Below are 25984 nucleotides of genomic sequence, written 5' to 3' on the forward strand. Positions count from 1 at the left end.
GGTTCTTTTTAAATTCCTGGGACAAGGGAGAAATACTATTAAAATAAGTTGCTAGCTATAAAAACTTTTGATCCAAGTATAATATTTTAAATAATACATTACTATTGAAAAGGGCTTTTTAGATAAAAAGTAGAATCATATTTTCAATTAAATTTCTGCTGGAAGCTTACTGATTTTTTCAATTATGTTCTCATAGAGATTAACAACACAACTGATAAGCAAGAAAAAAAATTAGTTACCATAGATCAACAGATATTTTTGATATAAGCTCGCATATAATGAGGTATCTATCAACATATGTTTGCATGTAAATATGTATTCTACATGTGCGTGCATATATATGTATGTTTATTTCAATCATAAATTATATGGCTTACTTTGTATCTGAATATATCTTTACTTAAGTATAGCATTTAGGTTCATAAAAACAAACCTGCATCATCAATAATGAAGAAATAGATAAAAATTTTACCTGACAATAGGTCTATTTGATTTAGGAAATGTAATTTCCCGAACAGGCTTTAAATCCCATGTGCTCCATAACCTGAAGAAAAATTAATATTCAATAGAATTTACATATTAAAATGAATAATATAACTTAAATAGAAATAAACTATCTACATCCAAAACATTTTAAAAATTTAAAAGACTATGTTCTATACACATTAATATATCTGGGTAAAACAATATAACATTTAGAACTGCAACATATTTGAGAAGAATGGAAAAAAACAAAGGGCTCTAAATTCTCTCTTACCTTACAATTCCATTTTCTAGTCCTCCTGCAATTACATTGATAGATATACCCTCAGGCTGGTTAGAAAAAGCAACAGAGCAAATGATTTCTCTGCAGTGGACATGTCCAACAAGATCGCCATTTACTGTCCAAAGTCTGAGATCACTACCTCCCCCTACTGAAATATAAAAAAAATTCACAAATATAAAATGCACCAGAAGATTCTGAATGATATTATCATTCAAACAATAAACAAATTGATTGTTGTTTTTAAATATAAAGGTAAATAAAAAAAAAACTAACAAATTCAACACAGGTACTTCTACTAACATTCAAACACAAAATGTCTAAAAAGAGTTTTTGTAAGCTTCTTGAATATAGAGGTTGTTTCACTTTTGCATGTGTATTCCTGGTATTTAGTAGAGTACTTCACACGGATAAAGCACATAATTTAATTCATTCCTTCACTTCAGTCATTCATTTATGCAGGGATTTAAAAATGGGAACAAAAGCAGGAGTTAAGATTACTATGGATGAGGGATAAATATCTTGGTAGCAATCTTCCCTTCAGCTTTCCTTCAAAAATTCTGATATGGTCTGATGTATACATTCTCTTCCATTTCTTCACTAGACAAAGGTAAAAAAATACTACCAAGCTTCTCCTGATTGGTCCACAACACTTCAGGATCCTGGCTGGAAACACCTTTCTTATTCATGTGCCATGAATGGTTGATCACAGTAGTTGAGCAGGAGCTAATGTATAACCGCCATAAGAAAGGAAAGGGCATTGACATTTATATGTCTATCATGTGTCAGGACCTTTGCTAAGTACAAATAGTGTCTCAATTGATCCTAGCTGTTATTTATATAGTGCCTTCAGGGTTGCAAAGCACTTTACAAATATCACATCCTTATATTCTTATATGTAATTCTTGTAACAACTCTTGGAAGTAATTATTATTATTCCCATTTTACAAATGAGGAAAACAGGTAGATAAAGATGAAATTACTTTTCCAGGCTTACTCAATAGTATTTTAGGCTGGATTTGAATTCTATTCATTTTGCCAGCTAGCATTCTAAAACACAGCAATAATGGCAGAATGAGTTAATGCCTGCTCTGTAAGTATCACACTTAATCCTGTACTATTTCTCTCTTGCCTAGTCCAACTTATGTCAGTCAGAGATTTGTTTTCATCTTGATAACAATGGATCTCCAATAATGAATGCATTTTTACTCCTCTTCTCCTATGCCAACTAGACTCACTGGTTGTAGAATAGGAAATTGAATATTCCTCAGATTCCAATAATACTTTTAAAGTCGTCTCCTGTTGCCATCACTCAACAACTTTCCTTTGGAATTCATGTTATCCAAATTTGTTAACCAATCTAGATCCTGATGGCTGTTATCTACCAATCCCTAGAAACTTAATGCTCCCTTCTCAAAATATTCATTGTTTTCCATGTCAATCTTCTGCCCTCATTCTAGGGAAATATGTTTTAACACATGTATTCTGATGTTTCTTTTAAGTACCATAACTTACTAGTTCTTCTATTTCCTCAGCTCCTAAATCCTACTTCTCCACTCTACCTGTTACCTACAGGGAGAGTTATACCCTTGATCTTAACATCACCCACAGTTCTTTTGCTTCTACATTCAAGAATTCTAAGTTTCCTCTATTCAATCATAATCTTATTTTTCCATATCTCTTACTCCTCCAAAACCTGGTATTCATCCTCAATATGACCTCTCACTACTCCATTCTTCAGTATCATTAAAACCATCAACCCAGTTCCAGTTGCCCTCTATTCCTTTCCCCATCTGTCTAATCCATTGCCAAATATAACCCTTTATCTACAATATTTTTCCCACACATGTCCCTTTCTAGTCTCAAACAGCCACCAGCTCGTTCAAGCTCTCACTATCACTGACCTAGACTCTTAGAGGAGCCTTCATCTTAACTTCTGCCGCAAGTCTCCATTCTGTTCTGTCCTCCAGACAACTTTTACAGAAACATCCCAACGTGCAACTCTGGTCATGTCCTCCTTCTTTCCACCCAATCAATAAATATCTGTGCTTCCTTGTTATCCCTAAAGTTAATTAGAAATGCTGACAGCATTAAAGCTTTTTACAACAAAACTTCTTCCTATCTTCTCAGGCTCCGTCCTTCTCTCCTTAGTGAGCTCTACTTTGGCCAAACCTTTCTCCTTGCTGTTTCTTACACATGAAAACTACCCTCTCATCTAAAAGCTTTTGCACTGGAAGTTCCCAAATGCTTTCCCTCCTAACTTTCACCTAAATTCTCAGAATCCTGGCTTCCTGTAAGCCTCAGTCCAAGTGCCATCCATCCTCAGTAGAAGGTCCTTTCTCTTGTCTGTCCATTAATGTCTTGCCTTCTAAGATTATCTTCCCTTTACTCTGGATTTATTTTGTAGGTACTGATGTAAGTATGTTCTCTTTCTCATTAGAATGTAAGTTCCTTGAGGGCAGAACTGGGAAGAATAACTAAGAGCAAATAAGAGTTGAGATCCAAAAGAATATTGGCAACTGGTGGTGCAGTGCAGAGAGTCCTAAAGACCCATATTCATGTTTGACCTCTGACACTTATTGGTTGTGCTATTCTGGATAAGCCATACTGTCTATCTGCTTCAATTTCCTTAACAACATCCCTCATTGGGCTGTTGTGATGATCAAATGAAATAAGATCTGTAGAGTGCTCTGCATACTCTAAATGTGCTATATAAATACTAGCTATTATTATTAGTGTAAGTTTAAAAACTGAGCTGAAACTAAGAAGATAAAGAGATAAATGTTAAGCAAATTTATATAAAGTACATAAAAAATGAGAAGGCAGTTATTATGAAAAAGATCTGGGACTTTTACTGCAAACTTGTGAGTCCACAATGTGATGCGGTAGCCAAAGAGAGCGAACATGAATGAGGGCTCCATGAAGAGAAGTGAGGGCTGTACTCAGCCCCTGTCCTACATCATGGAGAGTTTTCAGGTCTGAGTGTCATGATTTGATTTGAAAGGACATTTCTAAGCTAAAGAGTGTCCAGGGCAAAGCTATCAGGCTTTGCATTCAGGTCACATGAGGATTTTTAGCCTAGAGACTTGGAGGGCACACAATAGCTGCTGGTCTTCAGGTTTTTGAAGAGTTAGATCTGTATCTATCTTGTAGCGGCCCTGCCCTTCTACAGGTGGTGTGAACTAGAGACCTAAGATTCCCAATCTGCTTCTGATTATAACATTGTGTCAAGTCTTAATGATCTGTGAAGGCTGAGCATTCATTGTAATATTCAGTTCTGACTATTGCTTCAAGATAATTATGATGAACGAGAATTTCTTTTAATGGTTGAATTATTTTCATTTTAATGTCACAGGTCTCATTTACTTTAAGTAATGCTTAGCATACTGTCATGTATAATCAATCACTAAATCAGCATTTATTAAGCCCCTACTATGTGCTGATCACCCTGCTACGCACTGGGGACACAAATGGGAGACAAAATTCAGTCCCTGTCCTCAAGAAGTTTACAATTTAATGAGAGAGACAAAAATGAAAACAAATATTTTATAAAGCAAGCTGTGTTGGGATTAAAAAAAAAGACACTAGGATTGAGAGGGATTGGGGAATGCTTCCAATAAAAGTCAGAATTTTAGTTGAGATTTAACAGGAGGTCAGTAGTCCGAAGGAGAAAGGAGAGCATTCTAGGCCCAGGACAGTATTAGAGTATCTTATTAGTGAAACAAGAGAGGATTGTCACTGGATTGAAGAGCATGTTTTAGGGAGTAAGTTTTGAGAAGAAAGAGTAGAGGAGAACTAGATTAGGAAGGATTCTGTGTGTCAAATGAATCATTTTATCCTTGATCCTGGAGGCAGCAGGAGACTTATAGACAGACCCACGAGGAAGTGACTGCCATAATCTAAGAATGAAGTGATGCAGGCCTGTACCATAGGGATGGCACTGTCAAAGAGCAGAAGGGGCAAAATACAGAGATGGGGCAAAGGTAAAATCAATACAACCTGGCCACAGATTGGATATGAGGAATGAGAGATCATGAGGATTGCTGACAACAACTAGGTTTCGAGTCTGAGGGACTAAGAAGACGGTATTAAACTTTATAGTAATAGGGAAGGTAGAAGATAGAAAGTAATGCAAAGAAAAGATAATGTAAGATATCTACTGGAAACCATTTTGAGCTCTCTGAAAAGCAGTTGGAGATGTGAAATTGGAGGTCATCAGAAAGGCTGGGGCAGAAAAGGTAGACCTGAGAATCATCAGCAGAGAAATAATAATTAAATCCATGAGAGCTGATGAGATCACCAAGTGAAGTAATATAGGGGAACAAGAGAACCCAGGACAGAGTTCTAGGGACTCCTAAAATGAGAGAGTAAGGTCTGGAGGAGAATCCAGCAAAGGATACAAAGAAAGAGAGGTCAGATAGTTAGAAGAGAGCAGTGTCCCAAAAACCTAGAAATAAAACAGTATCAAGGAGGAGAAAATGATAGTGTAAAACATTACAGAGAGGTCAAGGAGAATGAGGACTGAGGAAAAGCTATTGGATTTAGTAACTAAGAGATCATTTGCGACTTTGGAAAGAATGGTTTGGGTGGAATGATGTTTGGAAGATGAACTGTAATTGGTGAAAGGAGAGAAAGTAAGCACCCTTCAACAAACACATAAACAAACAAATAAATAAAGAATATTTTGGGGGCTCAGAGCCAAGATTCTCAGAGGGTTGAAAATCTATATTTTCTTTCTTTCCCAATTTCAGAACATCTGGACAGATGACAAAAACTAGTCTAGTATTGGAATATTTTGGGGGCCTTTCTTGTGTGGTTTTTCAGTTATATCACCTCAGTATAACAAATGCTTTTTTGCAATTTCTTTTATTTATGCATAGAGGCCCTTAAATTTTTTATTGGTGACTCTTTTTTAATGGGGAGAAAATTTCTGCATCAACTCTATTATAATATGGATTACCAAGGGACATCTGAATACTCTATTGGTGTAAGAGAAGTAATTTTGTTTTTATCCCCCAAAGTATAATGGATACAATATCATAGTTAATAAATCATTCCTGGTAGCAGCAAAGTAATTAACTTTACAAAATTCAGATCTCTCAGGATCATTCCAATCTTGCAAAGGAGGGAGACAGAGTTCTATAAACCACTGGAACTTGTACTAGCTCTAAGTGTTACATAGCTATAGTACAAATCAATAAAGAGCAATTAGCATAGTGTTCATTTATAGTTTCATTTTCAAAGTCAAGTGTTTTTATAAGAGAAAGTTATTTTGATGATGGCCATTAGTAAGTAAAAGTGGGCTGGAATATTACAAGTATGTATGAATTCTACAAATCTCTAATTCTGTATCCATGGGAATCATTTTTAGTAAGTACTTCCTTGCTTTGGAACCTTTGATTAAAGGTATTATTTAGGGTTATGACTCAGAGCGCATAGTAACCTTATAGGGCATCCTAGAAGTCCAAGCTTGTCATTTTACAGTTATATTTTTTAAAAATCTACTATAGACCATTTATTCTTAATTGACAAGGCACAGAGATTAACCCTGATTATATTAAAGAAGAGAAAACAAGTTGGAAAAATGAGAAAAATTATTTAAAAATTTAGGTGGATCAATAAAAACTAATTTATTCATATTATAACTATTTAAATATAATTTTATATTTAACACAAATAAACCAATTTTGCATTTATCCATACATTATATATTAAGATTGCAATCTTAGCTTATGATTGTATTATGAGTTAAATAGACACATAATGAATTTTTTATACATACAGTACAATAGAATGATGCAGAGAAAAGTATTTTATGATAATAAACAACAAAAATAACCATGACCTTTCAAATGTAATTTTTCTTTATTAATAAGGCTTTGATTTTGGTGTATTACTTACCTGAATCACAAACAGTAGCAATATCACCTGTGGTTTCACTAGCAGATACAGCTGTTACAGGGCTCTTATGTCCAGCTAGACTTTGTACATAGCACAACCTGACAGATGAATTAAAAAAAATTTTTCATGATGATTAAACGTAAATATAACCTATAGCCTACCAGGTTCATCCTAAATTAACAGAATATGCTATTCGTAAAGCTAACAGATTGAAAACTTGAGTGCAAGAGTTATGTAATTTTTTTTTTTACCCCCCACTGATTAGGATAGTTATCTTACACAGAGTAGGCATTAAATATATATTTGTGGATTTTTTTTTTTAGTTGTGCAAAAATATTTCTATAACAGTCATGTTATAAAAGAAAACACAGACCAAAAAAGAAAAAAATTCTTAAGAAAAATAAAGTAAACTTTTAAAAAGTATGTTTCAATCTTCATTCAAACATCACCAGCATTTTTCTCTGGGTATTTTTTATCATCCTAAGACCTTCTGAGTTGTTCTGGATTATTGTATTGCTGAGACTTTGTACATAGTACACTTCATTTTGCATTGGCTCATGAAGTCTTTTCAGGTTTTTCTGAGGGCATCCTGCTCATCATTTCTTATAGAACAATTAATATTCCATCATAATTAAACAGCCAATTTATTAAGCCATTCCTCAATGTATGTATATCACTTCAATTTTCAGTTCTTTGCCCTGAGAAAAGAGCTGCTATAAATATTTTTTGTATGTATAGATCCTTTTTCTTTTTAATTTTTGGAATACAGATTTAGTAGTGATATCACTAGGTCAAAGAATATGCATAGTTTCATAGCTTGTTGGGTATAGTTCCAAATTGCTCAACAGAATAGAATTGTTGAATCAATTCACAATTCCACCAACAATGTATTAATGTCTCATTTTTTTTTAACATCTACTCCAACACTTGTCATTTTCTTTTTGTGTTCTATTAGCCAATCTAATAGGTATGTGGTAATAGTTCATAATTGTTTTAATTAGCATTTCTCCAATCAATAGTGAGTTAGAACTTTTTTCCCCATATAGTTATAAATAGCTATAAGTGCTTCATCTGAAAACCATTCATAAAATTTAATAATTTATCAATTGGGGAATGGCTCTTATTTTTATAGATTTGACTCAATTCTATGTTTGAGAAATGAAGCTTTTATTAAAAAAAAAAACTTGCTTCAAAATGACTCTTTCTATACCTAATTGAATGTGTATATTATTTCAGCTTTGAGCCAATTCTGATGAGAGTAAGGTTCGTTCACTCTTCCTTCTTATGCCCTCTTCCTCTCTATGTTGAATTTAAAGCATATTACATATATATATATATATGTGTGTGTGTGTGTGTGTATATATATATATATATATATAAAATTTTTCAGATATTAATACATATTTCATGACTGCAGACATAAAAAATCAGGATTCATCTTAAGAAAAATCAGAATTAAATATCTTTTAATCTGATAAAAAATATTTACGAATGCTTGTTTTTAAATTGGAAAATTTGTGAGTACCTGTTCAAATCCCATATGATGCAGGTTCCATCTTTGCTTACACTTATCATTATACTGTATGGTTTACAAACAAATAAGCTGGTTATCTCTTCTGTGTGGCCATAGAGATGTACCTGAGATTCCATTTCTATCTCTGATGGCTGAAATAAAATTAAACGAGGAACAAGGTAATAATAACCATTACAAAATCTTGCTCTAGAAACTATCTAAAGAGATAAGAATATGTTCCCAAACATTTTAATAGTAATCCTCAGCAGCAGGCAACATCATCAAATCAAATTCTTGTTAGCATATTTATAGATACTTTAATAAAACAAAACCTAGTTGATTTGCATCGATTACAAAGAGTAACCTGACCCTTTTCAATTTGTTATGACTAAAGATAGCTTTGGCTATTTGAGGTGAAGAAGTGTAGATAAGTAGAGGAGATTAGAAATAATTCAAAGATCTTTATTATTTCCACTGTGTCTTCTAACAAGCATTTAAGATCATACTTCTTATAGTCTAGTCCCCTTCAAAAAAATAGCTTAATATTTTATCTTATTTTTACTTGCTTAGATTAATGTAGACCTGACCTTTCAAGGTCGAAAAGGAGGAAGCAGAAATAACTAAGACCTAATAATGAATTTGAACTGTGTCAAGCAAATGATATTATTTGTTCTCTAAATAATTTTTATTATTTTATACTTTTGGTGTATTTTGTTTAACACGATGGGACAAGAGAAAACTAAGTAATGGAAGGGCTAATTTTTCCTTTAAGCAAATGTGTCTTGGGTCAGCTAGGTAAGTGCAGTGGATAAAGCACCAGCCCTGAAGTCAAGAGGATCTGAGTTCAAATCTGAACTCAGACACTTAACACTTTTTAGCTGTGTGACTCTGAGCAAATCACAACCCCAATTGCCTCAGAAAAAAAAAAAAAAAGTGAAAATATGTCTAAAGATTTCAGTGAATAATACACACGTGAACACTCACACAGGAATAATAATTTCATGCAGTAGTCCTTAAATTTTTTAAATAGGGGGGCAGTTCACTGTCCCTCAGACTGTTGGAGGGCCAGACTATAGTAAAAACAAAAACTCACACTCTGTCTCAGCCCCTCAGCTCATTTGCCATAACCCGGCATGCCGCATAAACATGCTCAGTGGGCCTCATTTGGCTGGCAGGCTGTAGTTTGAGAACCCCTGACTTAAAGAGCTCAAAATGTATTTCTTAAAAATATGGATTTTTTTATAGAAAGGAAAAAAACCTATTTCAGAATAAATAATCGATATCTTTCCTTTAGTCTTTAATAGTATGCATATGATCTTAACCTAATAAATCAGTATAGAATCTATGGTGTAATGGGTAAGGGTTTGATTGGCATAAGACTTAATCTTAGTTCTGAAACCAACTAAACTCTAAATCCATGGTGTCAATACACTTCATTAAGCCTAATTATCTTCTTATAAAATGTGTAGGCTGGACAAAATAATTTATAAGATCTTTCTGAGATTTGACATTCTGTGATTCTAAAAAAGTTTTAAAACAATGGAAATGTTAGTTTAGATTATTAGTTTAAAAAGACTAAAAAAACAATGGAAACCTAATGGAAATAGGTTTCTACTTTTATATACTATCAGAATACTTTAATCAAGTGAAAAAAAAATTTCATCTATATTATCTAAAGATCAAAAGTCCTATCTCCCATTCTTAAATCTGTACCTCCAAAGTGATGAAATTTTGAAGATTTGGCAAAAACAGATTAAAAAACTACCTTTACCCAAATAATAGAAATACGGCTTTGAAAACTTTCATGTTTGTAAACTGTCCCCATCAAAATTATTGACCCTGAAATGTACAATTTGGTGCATTAACAATGTGAAAATAAAGCCAAATGTTTTTAAAAAATCTTTTGAAAAGAGTGACCAGAACTTGATAATTTCAGAAATCTCAAACACAGTACTTTATATAGTAGTTTACTTAGTTAAGAAAAAGCATCTATTTCATAATAGTTTTGTGGGGGTGGGGGAACAAGTGGTAGGAAGGCATAAAATCTAACTTCTCAGAATGATCTTAAATCTACTTAATTTTCAAAATTTACTGTTTCAGAAGAACATGTATCTTTTTGTATTAGTAAGAGTAAAGCAACAAAAATACCAAATCTATTAATTTTTAAAAAAATAATTACATAAAAGTCAACTGATAGTTACCTCATAATAATTCTGAAAAAGCCAAAATCTGAGACAAAAATGTATACACTGAAAAATCCTGAAAAAACAAATGTGTAAAGAAAGTTTTTAGCATGACAAGACTGGCAAAAAAAAAAAAATGGCCAAAATCCATTTAGATAGGTACTTGAAACAACTATTGTTCCTATTTTCAGAAAAGAGAAGTGTTTTGCACACCACAGGCTAGTGAGCTAAATTTTGATTCCTAGGAAAATTCTAGAATGGATCATTAAAGAGACAGTTGGTGAACATCTGGCCAGGGGAATAAGATCACCAAGAGCCAATCTGGCTTCAAGAACTAGTCATGCTAGACTACATTAATTTCCTCTTTTGATAGACTTACTAAATTAGTAGAGGAGGGCAATGCTGTAGATTAGGCTTTTCTGCAAAATCTGCAAAGCTTTTTTTCCCCCTAAACAATATCTTATACTATTATTTGTAGAAAAGAGAGATATAAGACAAGAATAGTTAGAGGAATTCAGTCCTGAATGGACAGCCAGAATCAAAGGGCTCCAGTGAAGTAGCCCAAGAGTCTTTGCTTGGCCTTCTGTTGGCTAACATTTTAAATAATTACATAAAGACAAAGAAGGCATATTCATTTATAGAAAAACCAAAGATGGGAGGGATAGCTACCATAGTAAATGAAAGAGTCATGATAAAAAAAGAACATTTAGCTAAATCTAATAAAATGAAATTCAATAAAAATATAATATTTTGCCCTTGAGTAAAAAATAAATCAACTTCACAAGTAAAAAATGGCAAGTCATTGTTTAGATAACAATTGTTCTTAAAAAAGAGTTGGGAATTTTAATTAACTATAAACTCAGTCAGTCAGAAATATCATGTGATAGCCAAAAACGTGAATCTGATCTTGGGCTCTAGTAAAAGAAGCAGAGTTTGTAGGAATAGGAGGATGATGGTTCCCATTATATTCATCCTTTCTCATACCTCATATACCTCATATGGGGATAGTATGTCCAGTTCTTGATAGCATGATTTAAGAAGGATATTGATAAGCTATAGAATGTCCAGAGGAGGACAATTATAATGGTGAAAAGCCTTGAGTTCATGTCACATTAGAACTCTCTGAAGGAACTGGGGATATTTAGCTTGAAGAAGAGAAGATTCAAAGAACACATGACAGTTGCCAGTCTTCAGGTTTCTGAAGAAGTGTCGAGAGAAATTAGTTCTGTTTGGCTCAAGAAGTTAGAAACAGGAGCAATGGATGGAAATCAGAGAGGTCAGTTTCAAGATTGAGTTCAGAAAAACTTTTTAACAATCAGAGTTATCTATAACAGTAATAGGCTATTCTGAAAGGAGTAGCTTCTTTGACTTTTAGAAGTCTTCAAAATAGTGCTTTTGACTTTTTGGGCTTTTTATGCTGGGGATTACTTTCATATATGATTTGTGCTAGATGGCCACTGAGTTCTCTTCACATGCCCAAATTCTGGGATTCTGAGAAAAATGGCCATATTAATTCAGCTGTAATTTGTTGTAAAATAAGAAACAAAAGTAAAAAGAAAACAGTTAATTATTGTAGAACTACTGATGGAATTGATGTATGAGGAGTTAGTGGGTTAGTAAAATCTATATGAAATCTTATAGGCTGTCCTATTAAAAAAACCTTTAAAAAAAACAGTTATGATGATACATAAGGAAAAAGCCAAGTGATAATTTTTTTTTCCTTTTACTGAGGCTGGAGTTAAGTGACTTGCCCAGGGTCACACAGCTAGGAAGTGTTAAGTGTCTGAGACCAGATTTGAACTCGGGTCCTCCTGGATTCAGGGCTGGTGCTCTATCCACTGTGCCACCTAGCTGCCCCCCAAGTGATAATTTTGAATATTAATATTAAGATTACTTAAACTATAAGCATCAAAATAAAAATATAACTTGTATATTCAGTCTAAGAGTGCAATTCTTCACTAACAAATCAAAAGCTCCTTTTCCATGCAAAAATGCTTTTCTTAATATAGACATAGAAAACGATAGTTTACTTTCTACCAAGCTAAAGCATCGTTAGCATTTGCTGAGCTGGAACAAAAGACCTTTGACAGACCCTTAGGATGGTGACGTAGACTAAGAAATAATATAATCTTTATATTAGACTCCCAGGATTGTTTATGTAAAAGATTCAAGATTTTGCTTTCTTTTTAATAAATTAGTTACAGTGACAAAAATAATGGTTTGGTAACATTAGTATTTTATCTTCTGATGTTTTCATCATCTTTATGCTTAAATCATATAGCTCTCTGGTATCTCTCACACATAAGGAGAATAATACAATGTTATATGAATTTCTATTCAATAATGATTGAATGCATGAATGAATGAATCCATGAATGAAAAAACATTTATTAAAGTCTTACAATGTATAAAACACTGTGGTAAATACTGAGGATACAAAAGAAAAATAAGACTGTCTTTTGGTCTCATGAGGTACTTTTGTTATGGAAGAAGACATAGAAAAGTTTTAGCTGCAGGTAAGATGGAAAGATCCCATAGTCCTTAAGGTATGACAAAGCAGATACATCAGTCATTTCCACTGATAAAATGTTAGCAAATTTTGCATTTAAATCATTTGACAATTCCAAGGGCTTGGGTGTGAAAACTTTTTTTTGGGTCTTCAGTGGCTATGGTTTCACTGTCCAAAATCTGTTACCTGTTTACATTTCAGTGGTTTCTCTCTAGGATGGTGACTATCATGGGCTAGTCTGTGGGTGCTGCCACTCCTGAGCTTCTTGGGTTAACCTTCAGCTACTCAGCTCATTTTGGTAATCTTTTAGCAGTAGGGCTGGAACTGAAAGCAGGGCTGGTGGTCTGGAGAAAAGGGAGGATTACTTCTTCCAAAGCTTTTAGGTTCAGACTCCCAGGTTATTTCCAATATAGTCTGAGAGGAGATGATGGTGGTGGTCTGCCTTTATTGGACCATGCTACCTTTTGCCTGTCTCTCCCTTCAAACAACTTCCTTCATAATTTGTAAATGATCACAGAGACCCAGGTGGCAATCCTCTCTGGAATCCCTTCTTGCTCTAGTCTTACTGGTCCCAAAGGTAAAGTTGTAATGCTCCTTGCTTTCCACTTTGTCTCTCCCTCTGCCACTGCAACTCAGCAATTTGTCCTCCCTAGAAGCATGCATTGGCACACAGTTTAATCTAATGAGTGCTGTCTACTGGACCACTGGAAGTTTCCTCCCCGAACCTCCATTGAAAGAGAGTGATTACCACATCTTTATTTTCTGCTCTTTCTTGCTTAGAAGAAAAAATACTGATCCTCTCTTTTGCTTTTGAAGGCCTTAAAAACTTGCTCCTGTCTGTATTTCCAACTTAATTTATCTATTTCATTCTTTTTTGAATTTCAAGATAGTGGCCCTGCTCCAGGGTTTTTCTTATTCTTTGCATTCTTTAATGTCTGCAAGCTTTTCCCAGTATTTCCTCTAAACATGGTGACTAGAACTAATCTAAGAAAGCTGGATTATCTTTTTGTACTATTTTCCTGCTTAAATATTCACTGCATTGTAATAATTTTTGTTCTTTTCTTTAAAGGTTTAAGATTACTTTATTCAGCCGAGAATACAAAAGCAAACTAAGAATTAAATTTCTATTGTCTGTTATCATCATCATCATTCCATTCATATTTACTAATAATCCATTCTTTTGGTATTTCCCCCTTCCACTATTTGTTTTTCTTAGTATTTCTTGACAATCATAGCCCAGTCCAAATTGTAGCATTCCTGCCATGATTCTTATAAGATGTTGCCATATTTCTCTACTTATCCTCTGTTGCTTGTATTTGTTCTTTCTGCCAATTCATTTTTGTATGTACATAAGTTTATAAAATTTTATTTGATTGATGAATTTCTTGTGTATCCACATCGGTTGCTAAGAAACTTGCCCTTTTCATTAGAATTGATTCTTTTTGTGTTTTCAGAATTTCATTCTTGAGAACTACTCATCTCAGGGCTAACTTCCCCAAAAGAATCATTTCTATTCTCCAAACATAGGATGCATGTTGGAAAAGACTGGCTTTCTCCAAATTAATCACAACCACACATAATATTATTTGTATCTTAGAAACAAGTTTCTCCATGTTGATAAACATCAAGTCAAATACAGAAGTTCCCATTTGTTGCTTTCTCCACCTTTTGAAGAATGAAATTTTCATAAAGTCAAGAAATTGCTAAGTACTACCAATTATTTGGCAGGAGAGCTCCAGTAGATGTCTGGATAATTTAAAGTTCCCTTTCACTATTGTATTATGTCACTCTGCCAGGCTTGTGAGCTGTTTTTCAAAATCCTCATCTATTTTGCTCTTTCAAGAAAATAGAAACAATGACTATTTCTGCCTCTTCTAATCTCCATCAAAAACCCCATCATACTTCCTCTTTCCTCTTTGGTTCCTGAATTTCTTCACATAAAAATATATCTTCTTAACAGAAAATGTAATATGATCCATCTTTCTTTAATTATCCTATTCATTTTGAGTAGCATATATTCATCAAATACCATATTCTAGGCATAAGTTTAGTCATATCTATAGGTAAAATTTCTCTGTGCAAAGTTCTCTAATTTTACACTGTTGCTATTCATACTTTATGCTATTAATATATAGTCACTTTGAAACCTGAGTTTTATTGAAGTCTTGGATTTTGTTTCCTGCAAACTTCTGGGCATTTGCTATTCTTCTTTCTACATCCTTCCTACATGGTATTCAAGTATGGAATCAGCCAAAAAGTCAGGCCAGGTTAGTACCAGTGTAGTGTCATCAATATGTCAAAATCCTGGGGTCTGAACTGAACTGGAAAGTGAGCAAGTCTGTATGAGAACATGGAACTAAAGTGCAGATACTACTTGGAAAATAAAGATTTAGATTACTCAGCAAGACTTCCACAGTTACAGTGGGCCATCATCATGAGGGAAGGCATCTCCTATTATAAATGATAACAAGTAATATTTATTAGTTGTTTTTCATGGAGAGGAGACAGAGGTTTGGACTTGTGATTTTATAAGGTTGAAGAACTACAAACACAGAAATTTGCTTCACTAATAACAACAGACAGTTTGAACTAACAGTCTTCAAGGGTAAGATGCAAAAGTCTTTTGAGTCTCTCAAATGTCTTGTAGAGAATTATGAGCTCACACAAGTTGAGATCTGATACTTCTTCTGTCAAAGACCATGTGGGAAAGTTATGTTAATAAAAGATACCACATAATTACTGTCAGATACTATGATTTTCCCCTATCATTCTCTCACCATGATCTGCCAGGAATGGCAACTCCAGGAGAAATGGCAGAGCTTCTTATCCAAAGAAACATGTTTTTCCCCTCAACCTGCCATATGTAGTGTCTGATCCCAATGAAAAAGGTCTCCTCTTTCACAATGCATTGTTGTTGTAGCCTCAGTGTTTTGGGAAGAACCTTAGAGATAATCACTTAGTCTAGCTTTCTACTGAATACAGGAATTCTTCTCCACGATGGCTTTGAGTAGTTTAGTTAGGGAATAAACAGAAGTTAGGTATGTGATTATTTTTTTGTTATTCGTGGCCAAACATCTTTGTCCTAAGAAAAATAGGATGATTGGGTATTATGGAGCAGATTTGAGAGATGGTTATGAAAGTAAAACTATTAGGACTTGGCTGTAAAACTATTAAATGAGAGATAGAAGTAAGGTCAAGGATGACATCCATGTTGAGAGACTGGATGACCAGGAAGATGTTGATGCCCTTGCCAGTAATAGGGAAGTAAGGAAGAGAAGAGAACATAATTAGGGAGGAAGTAACCTCAAAGACAGCCTAGATTCTCTGCTGTCCTCTCTCCTCACATCACCAAGGATCTCCTTGCCTTTGATCTTTCCCCTCCTCCAATTCAATCGTCCACAGAGATGTCAAAACAATCTTCCCAAAGCACAGGTCTGATTGTGACACTTCCAGCCTGAAACAACCCTCAGTTCTTCCCTATTGTTTCCAGTATAAAATATGCCTTTCTTAAATTGGCATTAAAAGGCCTCTATCTACATTCCGCCCTACCTTTCTTCCACTTTTATTTCATATTACTCACCTTTATTTACTTTACACTCCAGTCATACTGGTGTTGTGGCTCTTGCTCTTAAGTAACACCATATCTGACATTCCCATCTTTACTTTTCTTAATCCTCATTTTTCTTTAATCTTTAGCTCATACACTTCTTCCCCTGACATGATTTTCCTGATATCCTCAGGTGTTAGTGCTATTCCATCTTTTTCCTCAAATTGCCTAGTAGTATACTCCCTTCCTATTGCTCAAAAAAAGCAGATATTCTATGAAAGTAGAAACTGCTTCACTTTTGTGAAATACACACATGCACACACAGACACAGATGCACAAACACTGCAAGCACACAGCATGGGATAAGGATTTAACACTTGTTGAATTGAACTATATTTAAAAGTCAATTAGGATCTAAGGGTAGTGGGAGGAAGGAAGGAGAGAGAAAGAGACAGAGAGAGACAGAGATAGAGAGAGAGAGAGACAGAGACAGAGATAGAGAGAGAGAGAGAGAGAGAGAGAGAGAAAGAATGTATACATGTATATGTATGAGAGTAGGAGAGAAAGGGATCTTCACCTACATCTTTTCTGCCCTGTTACAACTCTACTCTCTAAATGAATCATTAGAGACAATGCCCCAAAGAATCTAAGCCACTGGGTTTTTCCCTCCTTGGCTCAGCTTCTTCCTGACTCTTTTACGCCCTTTTGTTGAGCACACACTTCCCTCCACTTTGCCTCTTACCTTGAAATCCATAACTAAATCATCACTACCACAGTGTCTGCAAAGAGCAAGCCAATGGTCCTGACAACTCTTCAGCTTCATATGGTGTCTTTTCCAATAGAATGTAAGCTTCTCTAGGCCGAGCACTATCTTACTTTTGTATTTGTATCCTTACACTCAGCATACTGCTAAGCAGAAAGCAAATGCTTAAAAAATGGTTTTCATTCATTTATCCAATCATTCCTTCATTCAATGAAGACATAAAATAAGACAATTCAGAAGATTTTTCTCTCCTAAAAGGAGCATTTTATGCTTTGTAAATGTAGTAATAGTTTTACAAACTAAATCTAAAGAGCTGTTTTCCTCATTTTAAAGGAGCTAGATTCAAAAATTTTTCATCATTAAATACTTATCCTCTCCTTTAAGTGTTATATGCTAAATAAGCCACATTGAACAAAATACTTCTCATTTTATTCCTGATAAAACAAAGATACATACCGTACAGCTTGTGAATCTGTTCATATACACTGTGATGACACCACATTTGCTCCCAGTAAATAGTTGGCAACTGTCTGGTACCCAAGCACAACTAGTTACCTTAAAAAGTAATAAATAAAAGAATGATTTTATAAACATAATTTCCTGTAATTAAATTATTTTTTTCTTACAACTATGTGATTTTACTCATGTATGCCTTTCAAAACTTCTTGTGAAGTATTGATAATGAATATCACTTTACTAATTTCAATAGTATATATATATATATTCTATATGATAGAAGGCAAACCATTTTAAATTGGAAAACAAGTTTGGTGCAAATTGGGCAAAGGCTTGTAGATTTCATTTTTGATAAAAGGCCTTTTCTGGGCAACCTCTCCATCGTTTCCTTTCCCCCCTTAATGCATTTCCTCTGAGATTACTTCCCATTTATCTTGTATATATATCCTGAATGAAAGTTGTTTGGGTGTTAATTCTCCCATTAGATTGTGAGCTCCCTGAGATTAGACACTAGTTTTGTCTTTCTCTGAACTTTCAACATTTAACATTGTTCCTGGAACATAGTAAGTACTTTAAAAAGTGCTTATTGATTGAAATTAGACTACCTTTTTGAATACATACATAAATTTTTCTAAACCTTGTAGGCACTTAGTTGTACCAGTGAAACTGGATGAATTTTATCTTGGATTTTATATACATATATATATATATATATATATGTTTATATATATATATATATATACATATATATGTGTGTATATATATAAACATTTAATAACATTTCCATAAAATTGTGATGATGGAAAAATGTGTTAAAAATGCATTCTTTTTGACAAAGAACACCTCAATATCTTATAAACAATAGTTCCAAAGAATTAATAAGTGGTACCACAGGGGAAAGTAAATTATAAGAATAGTTTTTAAAAAGAAATGCTAAAATCCCTTGTTTTAACTATGGAAATAAAAAAAAAAAGTTGTTTTGAGGTCCCTAAGTCCTTGAGAAGAGTGAATAGTGAAACCAGCAGTAGTAGGTACATTAACTATCTTAAAGTCTCAGAGTACATTAATGAGCTGACAACATGCTATCATCAGATTTATCTTTAGAATGGCGATGTAAATTCTAAAGGAAATAAAGTTGTTTTTTAATTGTACTCTTGCTTGAAGAGAAGAACACTGGAAATTAAACATTAGTTTTTCTAGGTAACCAAAATAACAGAAATAAAGATAGTAAACTCAGACAGAATTTCAGGGGACTAATTTAAGATATATTAACAAAGATTTTTTAAAACTTTATTTTTTTTAAAGTGTTAAAATGAGTAGGGAAAAATTTAATACTCATGAAAAGATTGGGAAGTACTATATTTTGCATATCCTAGAATTTGGGAAAATGTGATAGGAAGTTGCCATGGAAAGTATCACCAAAGAAACTAAGATTTATCGTTTATTTATATGTGGACATTAACGCAGAGATGAATATAAGTCATTTGAGAAAAGAAAAGCATTAAATACTGAAATTATAATTATTAACAAATAATGTTTATCACCATCATAAGCATTCATTCAAAAGAGAATAATTGATTGCTTAAGAACCACTACTGACACTGAATAAAAGAATGACAATTATGATAATAATTCATGAAAAATTGGTAAAAATAAAAATTTAAAGGATACAGAAAGAATGGAGACAGGAAATGATATCACCAATGTTAAGGTGTATCATCAGTTTTTAGAATTCAATTAAATTAATTGACTACTGCTCTTAATGAATAATTTTAAAAGCATTACATGAAAAAAAATTAAAATTTTTTCATTAAACAGTTTTTACTTGGTGCTGTTGAGAGCTCTGTATGAAGTTCACTGGAGGCTCACTCTGTTTGCTTTTCAGTCTTAAAATGTTATCTGCATATCCCCAGCTCAAAATGGCAGACCACTGAATGTCAGTACTGTTCATGCTTCTCACACCTAAACAAGGATAATACACATATCAAATTGTCATTATATATTTGATTTGGAAGACATAAGCAGATTAAATACTTCAGCACAATAATGACACACTTAAGAAAACGAAGCAGATTAAAGTATTTATGTTGTGTCACTCCAAATTCTGTAATATTTAGAGAGGAAAAAAATTCAGAACTAGGAAGTTTGTTTTTTTTTTAATCATTTTATATATTTTTAGGGAAAAAGATTTAGAAACATTGGATTTTCTTGGTGCAAATTTCATCGTGTTCAGAGCTAATTCTAAAACTTCTTTGAATGCTAAATTAGGGAAGCATGTAACAGCATATTAAATAAACATACATAATATATTGCTGAGCATAATTCCAAATGCTGATTATTATGACATAAATATATATCATATAAATGTGTATACACACACACGCGTGCGCGTGCACACACACACACACATATACACAATAAATATTCCGTTTTCAATTTCAGCAAATAAGAACTATATTTTTTCTAAAGCAGGTATATTTCCTTTTCATAAAAATTATATTACTCTATGATTATCCCCTTATAATTAAGGGATTCAAAAGTTATGTTTTTTAGCAGGTTAAATTGTTTTTAGGGTAAGATATTTGAATACAAAGTGGAAAAAATGCTTAAAAATTACCCAGTATCTATTTTTTCATAAATTAATCCCTCCTCTTTGACTTAATCTCAAGATAAATCAAACGATAAATAATCTCAAGATAGATATGTTGTGTGTACTATTACAGGGGTAAAGAAGGTTAAAAAAAAACCTTTTTCCATTAAAATGACAATTATCTTCATTCTAATAAATATAACTATTCTTTTTTTATATAATTTCCTCATTTTACAAATGACAATTGACACTTTGTTCTAATTCCTACTCAACATTAAATAACTATAAAGTTAAACAGTTTACCAAAGACTTAGATGAATGGAGTAAAAGTATATTTATGCTTGAAGAATTTAGATCTCTTGAATAATTATGTGAAGAACAACTTTCCAGATTGTTTTTACCTTGCTCTTTGCTGTATATCATCAGAAGGCAGAATTTTTGGGACAAACCACAGATAGCTTTGGTGGGCAGAGCCTGAAGAGAACCAAATCTCTCTCCATGTGGCTGGCTGAAGCAGACAACAGGTACAGGAGCACTTGGGGAACCAACATATTCACCCCATTTTAAACCTTTTATCCATGATAAAGGACTCTAGAAAACATAAAAAAAGAGAAATGAAAGAATATAAAAAATAGATAATTTATCCTCAGATTAAAATCTAAACTGTAATATAATACAATTAGATATATTACTGAGAGAAGGGACTGTTACATTTCTTTGCATTGTACCTAGCATTGTCTCGCATGTAATACATAATAAAATAAATCTGGCATTCTAAAACTTTTGATTGGTAATTTTTTTTACTGGTTTTGGGCTAGTGAATGTGAAAAGTTTTAGGCTTTATTAATCAATATCTTTATGCCTATCATTGTGCTAGGCACCATGGGTAATACAAAGACAAAATACATCTGTAATAACTCTGTTGGGGGATACTCAACTGAAATGATTATACTGTAAAATGGTATACAATGAACTAATGTGCACTTAATGTTGGTACTACACACCTTAACAATATATTAGATCCAAAAAAATGGATCTAATATATTGTTAAGGTGTGTAGTACCAACATTAAGTGCAGCAGGAGTCAGGAAAGAGTTTTCAATGCGTGCTGAAGTTGTTAGGAAAGGCTTCATGAAGAACATAAAATTTAAACATAAAATTGAATAGCTAAGAATAAGATCTAGAAGAAGGGGGAGGACTTTCTAGGCAGAAGGAATAGCATGAAGGAAGGTACAGAAATACATGTGAACAGAGATAATTGAATATAAAAGAGAAAGTTCCTTTACTCCCTGAGAAATGTTGTTAGGGACCAAGATTGGTGGCTTGCCCTGTGCCTACCTTTCTGTTCTCTTTATCTTCAGTTTTATTTCTAATTTATCTCTCTTTTATGATTCCACTTGTGTCTCTTAATATTTAAAGTTTAAATATTTATCTATAGTATTTCCAGATCTTCAGGAAAGAAATTATGTACATCTACTTAAAAACTGATAAACTAACAAGCAATTTTTCAGCTACGTCCAAAAGAACTTCCATGGCAATTTTCAATGAAACTCATCCATATTATTTTCAAAGTGAATTAGAAATAAGATGATTGAACTAGATCCTATTAAAAACTCCCTTGAATTTGGATGGATTAATACCTATTCTTTTAGGTTACTTGGGGCTCAGTTGTAGAAGTCTAAATGTCATTCTAGTGTCTTAAGATCATTGAAATTTTTTTTCAGGAAACACATATGTGGTTAAGATACAGAACTTTTGCAACCAAGTTCTTTATGTAAACTATTATATACTTACTTCTATAAAATACTAAAGGGATTCTTAAAACTGATGATATTAAATTTAGGAAAATTTAAGGGGCTGAAATATAATTATTCCTTACCATTTACATTTTTTCCCGTAGAATTTTGCCCCAATTCTTTGTGAAATATTTAGTTTGATGCAATAATATAGTCTAAAATAGCAGAAGTATTTGATAACATATATATATATATATATATATATATATATATATATATATATATAATATGTAAAGATAAATGGTAGCTATTAAATACTAACTCACTACATGCAAAATGGAATAGAGATCAAAACATTTTAAAAAACCATACTGGATAGATAACTTCTTTGACAGGTTCTCGGGTTTCCCTGAAAGCAAGCTGTACAAACAATCCCACAGCAGCAGGAAGTTCTCCTTCAATGCTAAGTTTGGATCCAGGCCTGCTTGCATGTGCTGTGTGGAATAATTGTCGAGGGGTCTGACCATAGGTTTTTATCATGGTTTCTAGTGCTCTTCTTTGAACTGGATCCTCAACAGCTGATACATCCATTCCAAAATATGTCTAAAGAAGAGACAAGTAGTTCATAAAACAAAATAGGAAAATATTCACATTAAGTATCCATTAAAGTATTCTTTAGGTGATAGTTAATCCTGAACTATTCATGATCCAAAACTGAAGTTCTTTTAATCATTTTATTAATCACCACTTACCTAAACAAAATCAGAAAGAATAATCCTGTTTAAGGAATGTTATATGTAATGTTGGTATTAAAATACTTCTTAATGCATAACTAGAGATTTGAAGAAAAGGTCTTTCCATGTACCATTATTAAAAATCTGGAAAACATTTCATTATTTTCTTTAAATGCAGTATACAGATAAAGATATTATAATGCAATTAAATGACATGCATGTGGATAACTAATGGAGGTGTGAACTGGCATTCAATGGAAGAATTTTAATGACAAATGTGAGTTCTTTAATGTAAAGTTATATTAAATTTTATTTATTGGTATTATAATCTATTATCTTCATATGTATATGTTTAAAGATAAAGCAGGACAAATATATTAAGTACATGTCAATTTCATTTAAGTATGTTACCCTGGTAGCAAAATCTAATGCAGTATTTAATAAATATATAATTTATTTACATATGTAAAGTCTTATATATTTTTCTTTGGTTTCTAAACAAAATTTTAAAGCAGTTTCAAAAATTAAATAACCTTCAAACACCTAACTTTATAATTGTCAGTCAGAAAAATTTATATCTAACTCCTATCTTTTTTTGTGTTTACTTGGCTTACCATGTTCTGAAATTAAGTATCATCTGAGCAAAATTCTCTTTGTTTTGATATACCATATTAAGCATTTGATAAATTAGTGCAGTATGATACATACCACTGAACAGATACATTCTACCAAGAAAAGCATTTCATATGGCTCTTTCAGACAACTGATTTTTTTAGTCTAATCTAACAGGGAAAATGCTCATTGAAATTGGAATTAGTTGTAAGTTATACTTCAAAATAACATTAAATTTTCAGTTGAATTACTACATGAAAAATTTCTAAGGTTACAGAGAACTGAATGGAGAGATTATGCTTTAATAAAGTTCTGATCTGTTTTGGATGGTAATGTGAGAATTCTTAAATGTGTCATTAAAAAAATTACATTTTAAAGTCAATTTTCTTTATCACTAAAATAATAATGAAGACCAATAAAAAAACAAACAAACAAATCTTATTCTCTCTGTTAATGTTGGCTTTTTAATACTAAAAAAAGTTTAACATTATAAATGTCTTCGTGTTTATTCACATTTTAGGCAGGGTTGCTATAAAAACCAAGTCAAATTTGTTTCTATTATTTTGGGAAATGTATTTATATAAAATGATTTACCTAGAGATATACACAAGAAAACGAGTGTTGTTTACATTTTTTCAGGTTTATATATTCTTTGTCTCAAACATTTGAATATACAAAACCTGAAAAAATGTTTGGTAAAAAATCTAAGTGAACCACAAATGTTTTTCTTAATTTTTCTCTTTTGGGGCTAACTTAAATATTTAAAAGGAGCACACCCAATAACTAAAATTAACAAAAAAGTTAGCTTTTGTGTAATAGAAACAAATGACACTTACTGCTGGATGAAATACATTGATGGCTTGAACAGAAGACTTGCCCTTTTGCTTAAACCCAAACACTAAATCAATCCACTGACAAATGTTCTGGGACACATGGTCAGACTCCAGAGCCTGTCGATGTATGAGGATAAAAAGACGAGGATCATTACGAGCCCATGGGGGAAGATTGACATGATTAACTCGTTCACCATTCTGGCGGACACCAAAATCAAAACCTAAAAGAGAAAGTTTATTTTATACTAATGACATCCATTTATAGGAAAGCATGTACTATCAAATCCATATCCTCCATGTCAAGAATCTGAACATCTACTCCGATTTTTTCTGTTACTCCCCCCAAAAAGGCTAAACCAAATAAGTTATTTGTGAATAAGAAATATTAAATATCACTACTGGTCACCCAACTACCTTATATAATGTTATATGAACAAATGGCATCATAATTTATTGAGAGACTTTGTAGCCTTGTCTTTTTACTACTTTGCAATCACACTGGAGAACAAATATAAAGAGATAAGTGTAACAATTTCACCAGTTAGATTTTCAAACATAGAAAGTAATGGGATAGATACTCATTTGTGAAATGTATACTGACTCCTCTTTCAACTGTTAGGTATCTCAGAGTTTATTAATGTTATTATTTAAAACATCCTAAATATTGGATATATTTTTAAGAATTGTAGTTTCAAAGGAACATTAAAAGTCTGTCTAAAATAACTCACAAAACTTCTAATTTTAAAGGTTAAAAAAAATGTGTAACTTGCCTTTTAACTTTGCCTTTTGGGCCTTCATCAGTGCTCCTGCTGCTATAGCAGGGACCAGACCCAAACTACCACCTTCAGGATTCTCTTTAGTTTGCCTAACTCATTCTATCATCTTCTGTCTCTATCCTAGGCTCTGGGGCACATGTGTACCTCTTTGTGCTCCTAAATGCTGTAAGATGGGCCTCCCAGGACATGATACCACTTCCCTAAGGATGGACCTTAAAGAGGGCTTTCAGCAGTCTATTTGTATGCCTTTCTCAATAGATATCTCTTTAGCCAATGATGCTTTCTCTGAGGTTATTCCTCAACAGAACGACTCATTCACTTATACTCATCTCATTCTAGTCTTTCCAAATCACAAGCTGGTTGTGCACAAACTTAGTTTCCTACAACAATGGTTCAGTCTCTTATTCCCCTCTCCCTTAAGCTTACTCCCAAATGTCCCACTCCAGATCTGTAACCTCCAAGCTCTCCGAAATGCCTGTTCCAGAATCAATAAATTTCCTTCCATCTTCAACTTGTTTCTTTCTCACTTCTTCCACCTTTTGACATTTCCTAAGACCTGGACCTCTCTGGATAACATTGCATTGTTCTTGGACACCCTTTCCTGTACTAGATGCATTTTTATTTATAACTCTTTCCATTCCTCAAATCAACAGCCACAGTGAAGGACTTAATATTATTTGTTCCTCCCAGGGACACTTCCATACACTCTCATTATTACCATTGCTTTGTAACTTCTCTTCCTCTAAGAATCATTCAATAAAAATTCATTACTAATTCATATCCTCATGGCTATCAGCTACCAAGTCCTAAACAGTCTTTTTCTTTTCTCAAAGATTTCATTGCCTGACTCACAATGTTCTCTGTTCCTATACTAGGGGACTCCAATATATTTACTTAATATTCCCTCAGCTATCTTAACTTCTCAGCTCCTGCTTTTGCATGACCTACTCTTTCACTCCCCCTCTACTATCCATGGAGATAGTTATATCCTTATTTAACTTGATATATAATTAATGTATTAATCATCCTTCATCTTGTTATTATCATAAGTGCTCCACTGCCATGTTC

At 33.0% G+C, this 25984-nt stretch overlaps 1 protein-coding gene across 4 annotated transcripts in view; it reads right to left on the reverse strand.

The window, feature by feature from the left end:
• LYST (lysosomal trafficking regulator) overlaps positions 1-25984 on the reverse strand; it is a 190755-nt gene that overhangs the window by 1580 nt on the left and 163191 nt on the right. For 3 of the 4 annotated variants that reach the window (XM_074262462.1, XM_074262463.1, XM_074262461.1), the window contains 9 exons: positions 24144-24361; positions 22334-22564; positions 20627-20816; positions 19461-19597; positions 17636-17734; positions 8190-8329; positions 6665-6762; positions 758-914; positions 473-544 (listed from right to left, as the gene is read on the reverse strand). In XM_074262462.1, the coding sequence (XP_074118563.1) occupies positions 473-544; positions 758-914; positions 6665-6762; positions 8190-8329; positions 17636-17734; positions 19461-19597; positions 20627-20816; positions 22334-22564; positions 24144-24361 (1342 nt within the window). Of the gene's footprint in view, positions 1-472; positions 545-757; positions 915-6664; positions 6763-8189; positions 8330-17635; positions 17735-19460; positions 19598-20626; positions 20817-22333; positions 22565-24143; positions 24362-25984 lie in introns of those variants that run through there. The other variant, XR_012481323.1, reaches the window with a different exon arrangement.

The sequence above is a fragment of the Sminthopsis crassicaudata genome, chromosome 4, assembly GCF_048593235.1.
Source record: "Sminthopsis crassicaudata isolate SCR6 chromosome 4, ASM4859323v1, whole genome shotgun sequence".
Lineage (NCBI taxonomy): Eukaryota > Metazoa > Chordata > Mammalia > Dasyuromorphia > Dasyuridae > Sminthopsis > Sminthopsis crassicaudata.